Source organism: Mya arenaria, chromosome 16 (assembly GCF_026914265.1).
Source record: "Mya arenaria isolate MELC-2E11 chromosome 16, ASM2691426v1".
Taxonomy (NCBI): Eukaryota; Metazoa; Mollusca; class Bivalvia; order Myida; family Myidae; genus Mya; species Mya arenaria.
The window spans coordinates 43,401,443-43,416,703 of record NC_069137.1 but is presented as its reverse complement, the minus strand read 5'-3'; the positions used below and the strand labels follow the sequence as shown (position 1 = coordinate 43,416,703).

At 34.4% G+C, this 15,261-nt stretch overlaps 1 protein-coding gene across 2 annotated transcripts in view; it reads right to left on the bottom strand.

Annotated features, from left to right (window-relative positions):
* The window catches only part of LOC128221193 (uncharacterized), a 73,617-nt gene that overhangs the window by 50,310 nt on the left and 8,046 nt on the right, over nt 1-15,261 (bottom strand). For both annotated transcript variants that reach the window (XM_052929671.1, XM_052929672.1), the window contains exons 2-3: nt 7,706-7,935; nt 228-301 (exon numbers count right to left, since the gene is read on the bottom strand). In XM_052929671.1, coding sequence (XP_052785631.1) covers nt 228-301; nt 7,706-7,935 — 304 coding nt within the window. The remainder of the gene's footprint in view (nt 1-227; nt 302-7,705; nt 7,936-15,261) is intronic.

The window sequence follows — 15,261 nt, the reverse complement described above, 5'->3', positions numbered from 1 at the left end:
GTGGGGGAAACCGGAGTTCCCGGGGGAAACCCACTAGTCCGGCTTGGTGACAACAAACCAAACTCACATGCTCCCAGGCCGGGAATCAAACCGAGGTTGCCTAGGTGAGAAGCAAGTGCGCTAACCACTGTGCTAACCAGACAAGAGTCGGAAATTGTAACTAAACCTAATGAAAGAGCCAGAATATAATAGTTACCGGATAAAACAACCTAGATCTGATCACTTACCCGGTAAAAACTGTGGAACCGCAATGTCCCGTGGATCATACTTTCCTGGAAATCGATTCCGATTTCCGGAAAACCTGAAACATACAATAATAGGGATGTGATTGACCTGGCAACTGGAGGGCTGAAACCATTTCGGCCATGGGTTCTTGGGGGTACTTTTGGGGTCAAAAGCACACCGCTGTATAAGAAAAACTGGCTTTTTAGAAGCTCTTTTGAAGGTTTTTCTGACTTCAAATTTGAAGTAAAATGGAATATCAACAACCAAAAGCACTCTATAAACTTTTTAAATCAGTTTTTTTTTTGGGGGGGGGCCTGGGGCCATTAGATCCCTGGAATTCCCCGAAACCGCGGACAAATCACATCACTGATTATAACCAGTCATTGGTCATAATGTTAGTCAAGTTTATTTGGTGAATCTAATTATAAACATTATATTGATAATTTGATGTAAACATGATCATACATTAGGCTGTTTGCCTTAGGTATACAACTGGCTATGTCATTCAATAGATCTGGGGCAGAATTCATAAAACTACTCAAGTCATTTCTTAACTTAATTCAATTTTTTAAATTTTTATACTCAAATTAAAAGAAAAGGTAAGTGTTTTTTTATCATATAAGTATTTTTTTTGATGATAATCAATGCAAATGAAGTATTTCAGATATGATTAAGTTATTATATCATATGATACGATAGATACTTTAACTTAATAAAAATACTTAAGTTAGGAAATGACTAAGGATGTTTTATGAACACCAGAGCTGGTCAATTTAAACACTATGTGGCAGGTTTAACCCTTAAGCTGCTGATGGCGATTTTAAAGGCTTTGCAAACAGCTTGGAACCAGAACAGACGCCGAGTAACTTGGCGCCTGGTCAGGTTCCAAGCTGTTTGCCACTCAGTCAATATATCCCCAAAGTTTTAAGTAAATTGAAAGAAATTTAGAATAAACCAGACAACATTTTGGAGCAGACGACAATTTACCCAGCATGCAAAGGGTTAATTGCCAAATCATAAGTTCAAAAGTTGGAATGTTTAACCTTTTTACTGATTTATGATTATTATTTTTCAATGTTTAACTCTCACTTTGCAATACCCATATTCATTACACCATGTACAATGGGCGGTATATGAAAATAATTCGCTTTAAAGAAAAACGATGTCTTAATTAATGCATCATTCTTAAATTGGATATCTGCAATAATTCTGCATAATATATTAATTGCTGTGCAAATTTATTTCATTTTTTTTTCAATAAACTATTCACTTTATTTTTTAATTGTTTCCCGTGTAGTGTCTAAAAAATCAAACTCATATAAGCCCAGTTACTGGACTTGAGAAAAATAAAACTTGGAACTCGAATGCACAATTCTCTCACCTTTCTCTGTGATCAAAAACAGAAACAAGTTTATTCTCTTTCACAATTCTTTAAATCTAAGACCGATCTCCTACGCAATGATCTCCCCTGACAATCACAATACATGAGCAAGTATAAAGCTGGATTTCATTTATATAAACTTTATTTTTCAACGTTTTTTCTTCCCTCTTTGTTGTATAGTTGTTATCAAATTTCAATTATTAGGGTGCATAGAAGGTTAAAATACAGATAAATATTTGTATTTCCAGATAATTTACATCTAGGTCAACAGTTACTGATTTGAATGGTGTTTAAAGTAATTAACACATACTGATTGAAGTTTGATGCAAGACAGGGTCTAACCAAAGTTCACTTACTAATATACATAATCTTACTGACATCGATCTCATAACAAATTTTCAAAGAATGAAATGGTTAAACAGAAGTTCTGTTTTGAGAGAAATTAAACAAACAAAACAAAAATCCATCAGGATTAAAACAGAAGTCTTGTCACAACTTCACAAGTACTTTTTATATTTAAATAGGAATTATTATTTACAAATTTCTTAAATTTAAAACTATGCATACAAAATTTCTGTGGTTTCAAAACAGAAAAATTCAAACACTTGAAAACCGTGTGAAAAATCATTATTATACATATACTTGATGGAAGCACCTAAATGTAAAGGATATTTCAGTCAAATACTTTAATGAATCCTAAATTTAAAGAGATTTGCTCATGGTTCATTAAATGCTCTTTTTACATATTTTTTAAATACCTTTTTATGTGTTGGGTGTTGATCAACCTGCCAACCCCTTATTCTTAAATTAATAATTAAAAAAACAAGAGGCCCAAGAGGGCCTATGCTCTACTGGCATGGCTCTTGTGGTCATTTTCAATCCAGAACATGTACGTATGAGTAATAGGAAGCAAATATATAGTTTGACTTTTTGTGTTTGGGTTAGCTGAAAACGCTGCACGTTCAACATCTGAGGACAGAAAGTGTTGTAAGCAGATTAGTTGCATGAACTATTTTAATATGTGCCAAGTAAAGGTAGTCTGAGGGTAAAAAATGTTTGCTTTCAAAACTGTACTCATGGTCAAAATTTCATTTCTGTAGCTTAAAAATAAAAAAAGTTGGTCAAAAGGTCAACATCAAGGACATCTGAGGACAACATTAATGTTTGTTTGCAAAACTGTACACATAGTCAAAATTTCATTGCTGTAGCTTTAAAAATTAAAAAGTAAGTCAAAAGGGGTGGGGCCAGCTTTTCCCAAGGGGCATAATTTCAAATGTTTTGCTCATATGATGCTCCACAACAAATATCAAAGGTATGGGCCTTGTGGTTTGAAACAAGAAGATTTTGAAAATATTTCTTAAATAAGTCTCTAGGAAACTTGTGACCCCCAGGGCAGTGCCAGTTTTAACCCAAGTGGCATAATTTGAACAACCATGGAAGTGGACCACTGAATAAAGCCTTGTTCAAAATAGCAAGGATCTGCATTATGAGCTGTTTCAGACAAAAAGGTTTTTAACATTTACCAATTTAAGTATACCAAACCTGTGAACCCTGGGCGTGGCCAGTTATAATATGACCCCAGGGGCATAATTTGAACAAACATTTACAAGCAATTGTGACTTTACATGTAAACTTGGCTAAAAATAGACTTTGCTCATGTAGACTTGGCTTAAAATAGACTTAGCTAAAAATAACATTTTTTTATACTTCCAAGACCCATAATCTAGGCATGCATGGGCGGATCTGGCTGATTTTCAAAAGGAACCGAGCTTTAATGGATATCTAAATACTGTACAAGTTTCATAGAGATACAATCAAAACTAGAGACTGTTTCATGTTCACAAGCAATTGTTTACAGACGCACATTTTTTATACTTTCAAGGCCCATAATCTAGGCATGCATGGGCGGATCTGGCTGGTTTTCAAAAGGAACGAAGCTCTAATGGATATCTAAATACTGTACAAGTTTCATCGAGATACAATCAAAACTGAAGACTGTATCGTGTTCACAAGCAATTGTTTACACAATATTGTTTACAGAGGCACATACTTTTTTATACTTTCAAGGCCCATAATCTAGGCATGCATGGGCGGATCTGGCTGGTTTTCGAAAGGAACCGAGCTCTAATGGATATCTAAATACTGTTCAAGTTTCATCGAGATACATTCAAAACTGAAGACTGTATCATGTTCACAAGCAATTGTTTATACAATTGCATTTTTTAATACTATCAAGGCCCATAATCTAGGCATGCATGGGCAGACTTGGCAGGTTTTCGACAGGAAACGAGCTCTAGTGGATATCTAGATACTGTACAAGTTTCATCCGGATACAATCAAAACCGAAGACTGTATTGTGTTAACAAGAAATTGCTTACAGACACACGAACGCACGGACACACATACTACATACACATTACCATCACATAAGCTCTTTTGGCCTTTGGCCAGTAGAGCTTAAAATGAAACAAAGGGCAAATAACTCTGTAGTTTGAGACTAAGCTGATATGCAGTTATGGTTCTTGTACACTGTACGTCCTCTTAGTGTGCTTTACAATTGAATGATGAATAATTTAATTCCATCAAGTAGTTTTGAAGTCATGCTTCGGGTATGAAAAAAATAATAAAGGGCAATTACTCTATGATTACCTAAATTAAAATAGAGAAATGGTTCTTGAACACTACACTTCCTCTCATTATGATCTATCATCATACCAAGTTTCATTTAATTCCATCCAGTCAGTTTTCAAGTTATCCTCCCAAGGAAATTTGCAACAGACCAAATGACCAACCCACAGATCGACTGACCATGCAACCATAGGGCTACTCTAATTTATACCTCCTTCAAACTTTATTTGTCAGAGATATGAAAACCACTGGAAAGGCTAGAAGAAAAGATGTTTTTTGATTAAACAGGAAAATGCAAAACAATAATGTTTTTTTTGTGGCCTGATGTGCCATTTTGTTATGTTTTAAAAGCACATAAAACAATGACTCTGAGACCGGAGTCATAATAATATTTTGCCCCTCATGCTCCTAGCAGGAGTCCTGCTATCACATATGATTTAGTGACTCCCATGGGTCCTGTATGTATTCCTGTGCCATATATGTGTTTCAAACTTTTAGAGGTCATTGAATGAGAGAGCAATGACCTTTTACCAGGACTACCCTTTCCATAAATCTTTCTGTAACAGCATGCCAAAAGGTACAAATAGCTCCATTACAGGGATGTGACTGACCTGGCAGCTAAGGGGCTAAAACCATTTTGAGGTCCCTCCAAACTTCAAATTTGAGACAAACTGGAGTGTGAATACTTTAACAATTAACTAACAATAAATTTAATATTTTTTTAATCCATTAAAAAATATATCTTTTCTTTTTGTTACGGGGGTGGGGGTGGGGGCAGGGCTGTCTCTGAAGCCATAAGATCTGCGGAAATCTGTGAATCCACGGACCAATTACATCACTGAATTAATTTAAGAACCAGGGGGCCATTCCATCAAGATACCTATGAACAAATTGTACTTTTATTGTTGGAGACCTGGTTTTCAACAGTACAATTTAACTGCTCTGTATGAGGGGTTATAATAGATGAAACCATAAATCCCTGATCCTATGCATAGGATCCAAGGATTCATGGTTTTATCTTTTATGACCCCTCATGAGTCAGACCTAGTGGCTGAAGGGCTGAAACTATTTAAGTGCACTTAAGGCCCCCAGTTAGATCAATGCACTCTATTTATTTCGTGTTAAAAAATGTATATAAAATATCTCAATTTTTCCTTTCTTTTTTTGCCTAAGAGACAAAGAAATCTGGGAGTCAACGGCAGATTCTCACCCTCTACTGTTTCTTATTATTGCTTTAAAGTACAATAATTATTTCTGTAAAGTACAATAAAGCTCCTAGAGTTCTTGATGCAACAGCCCACAGCTTTATACATGTGGCTGGTTATAATGCAATAAAAACTCTGGTAAAAAATTATCAAAAAGCTGCACTCACACAGATTGTTTTGACAACTTTTTTATTTTTATTTTTATCTTGAAATGAGCCAATTTTTGAGTAAATGTCTGGAAATCACTGACATATAAAACTGCTGACAAAAGAGCAGATTGCAGTTTTCATATTAACTTTTGAAAACTGAAGCTTAATGGCTTAAAGTGGTACTATAAATTAAGCTTAAAGAAAAATGAAATTTTTGGCAATTTTCCAACCAATGAGATCTGTTCTATTGTGAGTTATCTTATATAACTGACTCGTATGCACTGATGCCAAAATGAGCGGATTCTGAGACAATTTGTTAGAGTGTTGATTTCAATTTTCTGTTGCATTTGCACTTCTTAAAGACAAACAATATCAGAATAACTCATAAATTAAAAGCCGTTAACAATTTTAGAGGAGTTTCTGCGGAAGTTGCACTTTTTCCAGTAAACAAAAAAAATTGCAGACACATTTTCATAGTGTCAATAATTTCTCAGACTGAGGGAAAATATTAAACCACAACAAAAAAACACCAGAAACGTGAATTCTCAATGTATGTGGTGTAACATGATATGTTTTTATACCAATAAAAAAACGTGAAAGTCGGTGATCAGCATGTTTAAGCTTTAAGGCAGAACAAAAAAAAATGTGTGCTCCTGATTTCCCCAACTTATAGTAAATTATGAAACAGACCCTTTTTAATGTATTGCCAGATGAAAGACTCAGAAAAGGCATTAAATGCTTACTTCTTAGTTCTGTAAATGTGTACTTTAGTTGCTAGCAGGACTTACTTCTTGATAATTTTTATCTCAATCTTATGAATAACGAAAATCATTATGACTTTGTGATTATCAGCCTACTTGCTATTATATGTGTTTTGAACATTGATTGTACTATCAAAATATATACTGGTTAAACTACAGTATTAATTGCCACACTGTGGCTAATTGTATAAAACATGTTAACTTCAAGCAAAAAAAAAACCCTGCCCTTTTTAAAACCTGGTTTATAATAGCCTTAACTGTTTAAATAAGAGAGATTCGTCCTAGTTACATATAACACAGATAACATGGTAATAGTTTTAAGGTGGTGGTGTTAGTAGTTTATACTCTGGGTACTGGGGTGAGCACATTGAAGGGTCCCAGAGTGACAGTTCAACCATGGCACACCTATCCTGGGAGGTGAACCAGTAGTAGGTGTCTTCACCTCTGCAAGGAACTGACAACCTCTGTACATGCCAGGGGCAGTGGTACCACTGCGAATGCTTGTAGAAATGATTTCATAACCAATCACAACAGAAGTGACCTGGTCCGCCCGGGAATCAAACCCGGGTTGTCCGATTCACAGTCCAATGCTCTACCGATTGAGCAAACCGGGCGGACTTGTTTTAAGGACAATCAGACACAGCATTTAATATCTCAAAAATAAAAATTAAAAAGTGACCTAGATATTGTTTGGCAGTGAAATCCATACCAAACAAATTTTTTTCTTGGCCTAATTCAATTTGCTCTCATTTTCTGAGTTAACCGTTACACATAGTTAAAGAAAGAGAAGTCTGGTTTCAATTTTAACTCACTTTAAGCATACATTTCTTATCTTGTAAGAATGAAGTCTGTGGTTTGAAAGATAAAATTTGGACCCAAAAGAATCTGGCCTAGATGTTGTATATGTGAACTAACTCAAAAATATTTTTGCCTGAACAATCAGATAAACAGAGGTCTCATTTTCATTTTGTTAACATGTAGCAGTATTACTGCTGAAGGTAAGTGGGGATTTGGGCTGTGCAATCGAATTACAACCTTATGTTACAATGAATGACATAAATGGAGATTATAAAGTTTGCCAATACTGAATGTCTGTGTGGGCAGTTGAGGGTAGGGAGTTGGGGGGGAGGGGGGGGGGGTATTGTGAGGGGGAGGCGGGAAAGTGTCCCTAGCTACTGGGTCCTTTTGAAACTGCGGATAATTAATTATATAAATTTTAAAATGGAATAGAAGGATTTCAAAATATCACTTGACAACATTGAAAATTCAGCATGATTAATTGTTAAAACATGTTTTGTGTTTTACTAATCTGACACCTAAATTATTTTACCACACAATCTGTACCCCAAAACATACCTGCCATCACCAGCGGGCACAAAAGGGTAACACGTAGTCACATAACCAGGCAGACCATTAATGGGCGGAGAATTAAGCAGCCCTTCAGGGGCCGGGCCGAGAAGTCCATCTCCTGCAGGGGTGGGGATTCCCGATTCATCGTGGGCACCACCATCAGGGGCAGGATCATGTTGTTGCCGAGGGATAAACTCTTTCGCCTCTGGTGAGAGCATATTTGAACGCGACATTCCCTGAAAACACATGAATAAAATTCATGAACAAGAGCAACGCTGGCAAATCAATACTTAGCCCTATTTCAATAAGATATCTTAATCATAAATTCAACAATGATGAAAAGTGCCCGGAAATGTCCGTACGATATTTTTATTGAAACACAGCTAAAAGTCCGCCAAAAACCAAGTGACACTATTCAGGCCTAGCTGGAGCATGGGTTTATTATATTTTACAAATATTTATGTTCAAATATGGAGATGAAATAGAAAAAATGTCTCTGCTTTTTCTTGTCAAAAGAGCATAGATATTTAAATGGGATCCATTCATGTTTTGTGACCAAAAATAAGTTGTCACGATAATGCATCTGAAAACACTTATTCTATCATTGTTTTACTCTATGATGTCGATCGAAATTGCAACAAAAAGTACAATTATAGTATAAAACAGTATTTTGTTTCAGGGGGTAGTGAACCCATGCTTGTTAATTAGGTCAAGAAAAAATTAGAAAACAGACGCCTTAAACACAAATATGCCACCAAGATCTACACAAAAAGTTATGGATATTTTGACCTTTTAATAATACATTGATAACATCACTTTATGATGTCAATCAACCAATTACCAATCATGCAACAACAAAGCTGTAATTTAGTGACCATTAGCGTTATAATTAAGGCTTTTAAAATCTGTGGTCCTCCAAGACAAATTTGAGCAAATATCAACATTTGCTGAAAGGTTCCAGCTTTTGGTATCTTAGTAAACATGAAGAGTACCTTTTAGGCTACAAAAGGCTTATAATTAAATTTGGTCCAAATATATATATGTTCTTAATTTTGTTTTATGCTTTTAACATGCTGAATAAACTGCACACAGCTAAGGACACCACAGTGCATGATTATCATTTGTATTGATTTTACAAATTTGAAAGCCTAACGCCCACAAAACCCATTATAATAGAAAATAATTATACATTGATTCCATTATATAAATTCATAATTATCAAATATTTATTTCATTGGTCAAGTTAAAAGTTAAAGTTAAAGTTAAAAATATGTTTGCAAATAAACTTAACATAACTTTATGGTTCATTAGTTCAACATTAAGGCACAATCACAGAGCCACTTTACACTGAATAGAATGACAACCAGTACAGCACCCTGAAAGAAAAGCAGCTCTGAATTAACAGTTGTTCTTTTAGTATCAAAGTCACCTTTCTGTCACAGCACCATCCATGCATGAACGAAATTTTAAGATCAATATAAAGGAAATCATCGAAGCAAAATCTAAGTTTTAATTGGCCGATTATTTAAGGTGTTGTGACCAAATCAAATATTGATTTCATTGGTATAAATTGTTTTGTAAAAAAATATTTGCAATAAACTAAGTGAATTATAAACATCAATCAGAAAAGCATCGAAGCAAAATCGCACTGCCATTATCCATGCTGAAGAAAACGACACACTTTGCACGTAACCCCAACTTAGCCTCTCAGCTATCTCTGCATTGTTTGTGCACGAGCAAGTAAAATCTACGTTTTTATTGGCCGATTTAGGTGTCACCAATGCAAATTGTAGATTATAAAAATTATATCGATGTTTAAGGATGAAAAATGTCGCCTCTTCAATAATTTGAGTTCCATACGTAACATGTGAAGTAATTATGCCGATCGCTGACAGTTATGACAATGATGTACATAATATATCGACAAGAATCAGACGCTTGCATTTGATTAAAATAAAAGTTGGTTGATTGGGGCCATCGAGTTTAAATACCAATTAACAATCATTTAATGATTCGAGGTGATATCTTCAAAGAAATTTCATTTACATATATATGCGTAAATTATACACAATAATACACGTTCTTTGACAAACAAAACTTGCCAAAACACAATGAAGCGGAGGGTCCCAAAACCCCCAATATCACGATAATGGAGCCTAATTTTTCGCTATATCGGGGAAGGGTTGCTTTATCGTATGTTTGATTTGGTGTTCTTATTATTGAATTCTCAACGAATTCTCGTTCATAATGAACTTAGTTAATAATTTATTTTATTTGAGTAATGCACAAGTCAATTGTAACCACGCCCCCCCCCCCCCCCCCCCCCCCCCCCCCCGTCATCCCCCGCTATATTTGGCAGGACGACAAAACCACTGCATTCACCCAGCACTGCAGGCCACCTGGAAGGTAAAAACACGGCCCATCATTTCCCCGGCATATCCCCCAGACCGGGGGTGGGGTTTGGGGGTGGGGGTTGTGGGGGGGGGGGGTGGTGGATACAATTGACTGGTGCATAATCAGGCGTAAAACAATTCTACGAAAAGGGATGTTAAATGAGTGTCCCTTGTGACAGTGCTTTACACTGATGCACTGTAAAGAACCAGGTTAGCTCTAATCAGGGTTAAATTCTGTCTGTGCACTATGATCCAAAGACCTAAAATGACTAACAATCTTATCGGAGCAATCACCAAATGTGCCATGCCGGAGTGGGAGTATAAATAAGCTTACACATCACCATTGGTAATGCACCAGTCAATTGTAACCATGGCTCCCCCAGGTTCGGGGAATAGCAGGGACTTTGACTTTCGGTCCAGCCAAGCCCGGGAAATATCCCCGCCCTGCGGCGACAAACAGATGGTAAAATCCCTGCCAAATGCCCCCGCACACCAGGGACCCTAGGTAAGGCCCATTCCCCGCTACATTCAAAGCGAAGACAAAACCACCGCATTCACCCAGCACAGCGGGGCCACCTGAAAGATAAAAACACGGCCCATTTCCCCGCCTATCCCCGATATACCCCCGGACCTGGGGGGGCCGTTGTTACAATTGACTGGTTCATTAGTATAACATTTGGATTAGTTATCCACTGTTCATATCATACCCAGCTAAGTTTGCCAATTAAATGATTTGATTGGCTAATATCAATTTTTAAATAAATACTGACCAATCAAAAAGCTTTTCAGTTAACTTTGACCAAACCAATGAAATAAGTAGATTTATAAAATTGGCTGGCTGCCTTATGAAAACTTTTCCTGTTTTATACATAGCTGATTATTGATTTATGAATTAAATAATGATTGTAGCTTACTAACCTTAAAAATGTGTTAATATTCCTCTCAATTTCTGAGGTCTTTATCCTCCATTAATGTACACACACAGAGCACTTGTTCATTCTATAAATGTTTCAGGGTTGCCTTGAATATAAACCCTCACCACTTACATTACTCATGGGGTTTCTTGTAATGTTCTTAAAGGTCCCAATAAAATGTGTATACCCTACAAAATTAATATTCTCACATATATAGACAGTACAAAGCGCATATTTATGAAAAAAAATATTTTTCAATAAATTAATTTCATATTTTTGGTATTTTAATTTGGAATTATAAAATCGGGTACCTGAGTTAAAGAATAACAATAGAAAGCTTTGTGTGGAAAATCTGTATTCTGTCAAACAATGTTTGTTTTTGACAATATAAATATTTCTGCAAAGATTTGAAAATAATGCACAATTCATCACATTTAGTTTCACCAAAAAGTTAAATATCCTTTCCAAAACTCTTTTGAACAGACAGAACACATTCCCTGAATAAATTTCTTCTCTTCATTAAACAAAGCTTTAATTTAACTGAATAATATTGCACAGATTTTAAATTATTATTATTATTATAATTTACACTCCCCAACAATGCTTCACTTTAACTAAACGATATTGCACAGATTTTAAAATATCATTATAATAACTGCATTGTTAATAATGTCCGTCATTGAATAATGATAAAACACGAAAAAATGTACATGACGTCTTTTAATCAAATTTCATCTCATTAGAATAAATTATATCTGTCATTCAAAATGTTTAGACACCAAACTTGCAACAAAAAAATGTGAGCACCAAAAGCTGCTCCAGGGGGTGCGCATCCATCTGGGATTAGAAACTGTCAAAAAATTCCCGGGGGAATACGCCCACGACCCCCCCCCCCTTCCAACGCTTTTAAACGAATAAATTTCGGTTCTGAGGGAGGGGTGCAAGCCAAAAAGTTACGCCCCCTAAGTCACGCCCCCTCTAACGTCAAATCCTGGATACACCCCTGGACACTGTCTGGCTTTTGCAATTAAATTTCAACTTATTAAAATGCCATTTACTAATGAACACGACCACTATTCTATATCCTGCCTGCCTGTTAAGTTAATGATTATGCTCAATAAATTAAAACGATATATATATCTCATTTACGAGTCATGCTTGTAACGGCTTGAAACAATTCAAAACATTTTATACTTCCTGATCATGCTCTATGCAAAAAATTATTCTTATCTAAAGCATTTAAAGGGACTGACATGCAAGTTACATAAAGTTAAATACCATTTTTGTTTTATTTCGTGGTATTAGTGAACAAAAAAGTTCTTTTAATGGTAAAACACAGTCAGGGCCTGTTTACCAGTTATGGAGAAGACACCTTAAGCTTTTTTATGGGAAAAAAAGTGTTTTTTTTCAATTTTGGGAAAAAATCTCACAGTCCTTTTTCAAACAATTAGGACAATTTAGTTTTACAAAATATAATGTAGTAAAATATCAAATAATGCAGTATATATATCATTAAGAATCACCATTTACTGAATCATGAAGTTCTCACTATTAAATTCTAGAATTAAAAAAATATATATATAATTTTGTTTATATATTTTTTTTTTAAATGTGGAATTTCAAAGAGTATTTTTTGGGGGGGGGATGGGGAGGGGGGGGGGGGGGGGGGGGGCAGGGTCCATTGAAAACCAAATGCTTCTTAGCCTGGATTAAAAAAAACTTTGTTCAAAAGAATATGCGTTTGTTTGGCGTTTGTTCATAAAAATGCCTAAAATTTACTAAATTTAAAGTTGCCAAAATAAAATCTGTGAGTGTCTGTCCCTTTGAATCATTAGAGAGAGTAGATACTCCTAAACTTTGAGTTTAACTCACAGATCTGGTTTGGAAATTCGATACTTCAGTACATACAGGAAAGTACATGAAATATAAAAGCATTTTTTGAAGGCCAAAAAATAAAATGGTTTGGTTAGGGTTTACATCCTTTTCAAAAGCAGTTTGGGTAAGTAGGCTCTCTTGTAATCAAGATTTAAATAAGAACATACAAATTGTCATCATTGGAGAATGTCGTTATAAAGCAACATTCTGTATAAAGTGCTAAAGGTTTTTTTAACTAAAATTAAAACATATACTTAAACAACAACAAAAAATGACTAGCGTCGGAAAACCCAAACCAAATGTATTTTTTTATTTGGCCTAAAGCATTGAATCAAATATTGGAGAGTTGGGCATGAAACTCAATATTGAATATACAATTGTATTTTAAGATCACCTTTATATGCCTGAGGTGGGTTAAAATAATGTACATAAAATTAATATCAAAACACTTGATCTATACAGTCATGGTACATGCAGTCATCGAAATAATAAAAAAATAAAATTCTTTCTCTGTAATTTTTGGCATAAATCTTTTGAAAATATATATATAAGACCTTCTAATTTCTTTTAATTCCATAATTTTAACAAACCCGAAAACCTTTTTACCAGTGCAGTGATATACAGTCTATATAATGGGCTAATAATACTGAATTTCAAACATGTAGACTTGAAATAAGGTTTAAATAGGAAGTGATTTAATACATACATGTATATAATAATTCTATTCATTTTTCAATTTCATAGACAACACTACAGATTTATGTATTCATCGTTTGAAACTGCTCTTACTAATGATGAAATAATTATCAGGCATAAAAAAAACAATTATTTGTTTCCAATAAACCAACAGACCCTATTTTTACGTAAACTTGACCCGACCCTACTGTTATTTTTATTATTAAAGTGTGATTTTTTTTGGATAAAGTTCTTTAAAAATCTGCTTTTTTTTAGTGTACATGTTTAAATTTGTCCGTTTAAGATTTAAAAATTCTACAATAGTGATATACCCTGTTATAGGTCCGTTTGGTACAGAATCCCGGTTCTCAAAAGATAAAATAGTTATGCCTACCTTAATACCCTTTTATTTTTTGGAGATGTTCTATAATTATATATAGTGGAAACAAAGAATGATTTTTTTGGCCTTATTTAAATGTTAGTTTTTGTTACCAATGATGAAGAATAGACCCTTAGGTTACACTCTTGTACACAGTGGTCAGAAAATTGCTATGGGAGAGCAATATTTAATATTTTAGCGATAAAAAAGAGCTGATTTTTTCTACATTCTGTAACCCTGTGCATACCAGTAAATTACTATTATACAAGCAGACAACCAAATCTCTCATTAATAAAAATTGCACACACAAAAAACCCACATGTTAGCTCATGTATGGTTAAGTTCATTGTAATAGCCATACATGTCTTTCAAATTATGCTCACATAAATATTCGATCATCACCACAATAGTTTCTAAAGAAGCATTTTTATCGAAATCAATCTCAACAATTGAATCAAGTATATTTACCCATAATGTATTTGACGATATTGATGTAGTATATAAGCCCTTGGTGAGTTTATACATGTTTAAATGCATTAATACTGCGATTTCTTTGGTGCAATTAAAACTGCCTTTTGATATTAATGGCCTAATAATTTGAATGACCTATTATCCACAAATGACTATAACACAATAAGAAATTTAGCAGTGTAAATATTTCATCTTATGAATTGTATCAAGGAATAAGAATAATTATACTTTTTGTACACTTTTTCATCTCATGTATAATGTACTAGGACACAACTAGGTATAAACACTAAGTAATGTAACTATATAATTATGTTGTTTACTATTTTGAAATGTATTTTGGGCCAGAGGCCTTTACTTACTTAAATAAATTCGTGACTTGACTTGCAAAAGAGGTTTCCCCTTGAAAAAAGGTGTCCATAACTTTCTTTTCCAAATAGATCATTATGATCTTATTCATCAGTCACAGTTTCCATGAATGAACAAAAAGAGATGTATTTCTTGCAAAGATCTTTACTAGACTTGTAAGCTTTAATACAGTATTAAAAAGTAAAACATGTATATTTATATTATGAATTATACCAGCAATTTTGACTCATTTGTTTACTTACTTTTCTAGTCAAAATAAATCTCCAATTAGGAATGAAATGTCCAGCATGCAAAATGAAGTTCATGAAAAGTATTTCGTGATGGTAGTGTCTCAATGGATGGCCCTGAATGAGACTGCACCACCTACAATGGTTATATATGTTAGGTAGTTTTTTTATAATGCTTTATATCAGTCTTTGAAATAAGTCTTTTGGATGATCAAGCCTGAATTCTTATACTATATACTGCTTGGAATAACATTTTTGAACA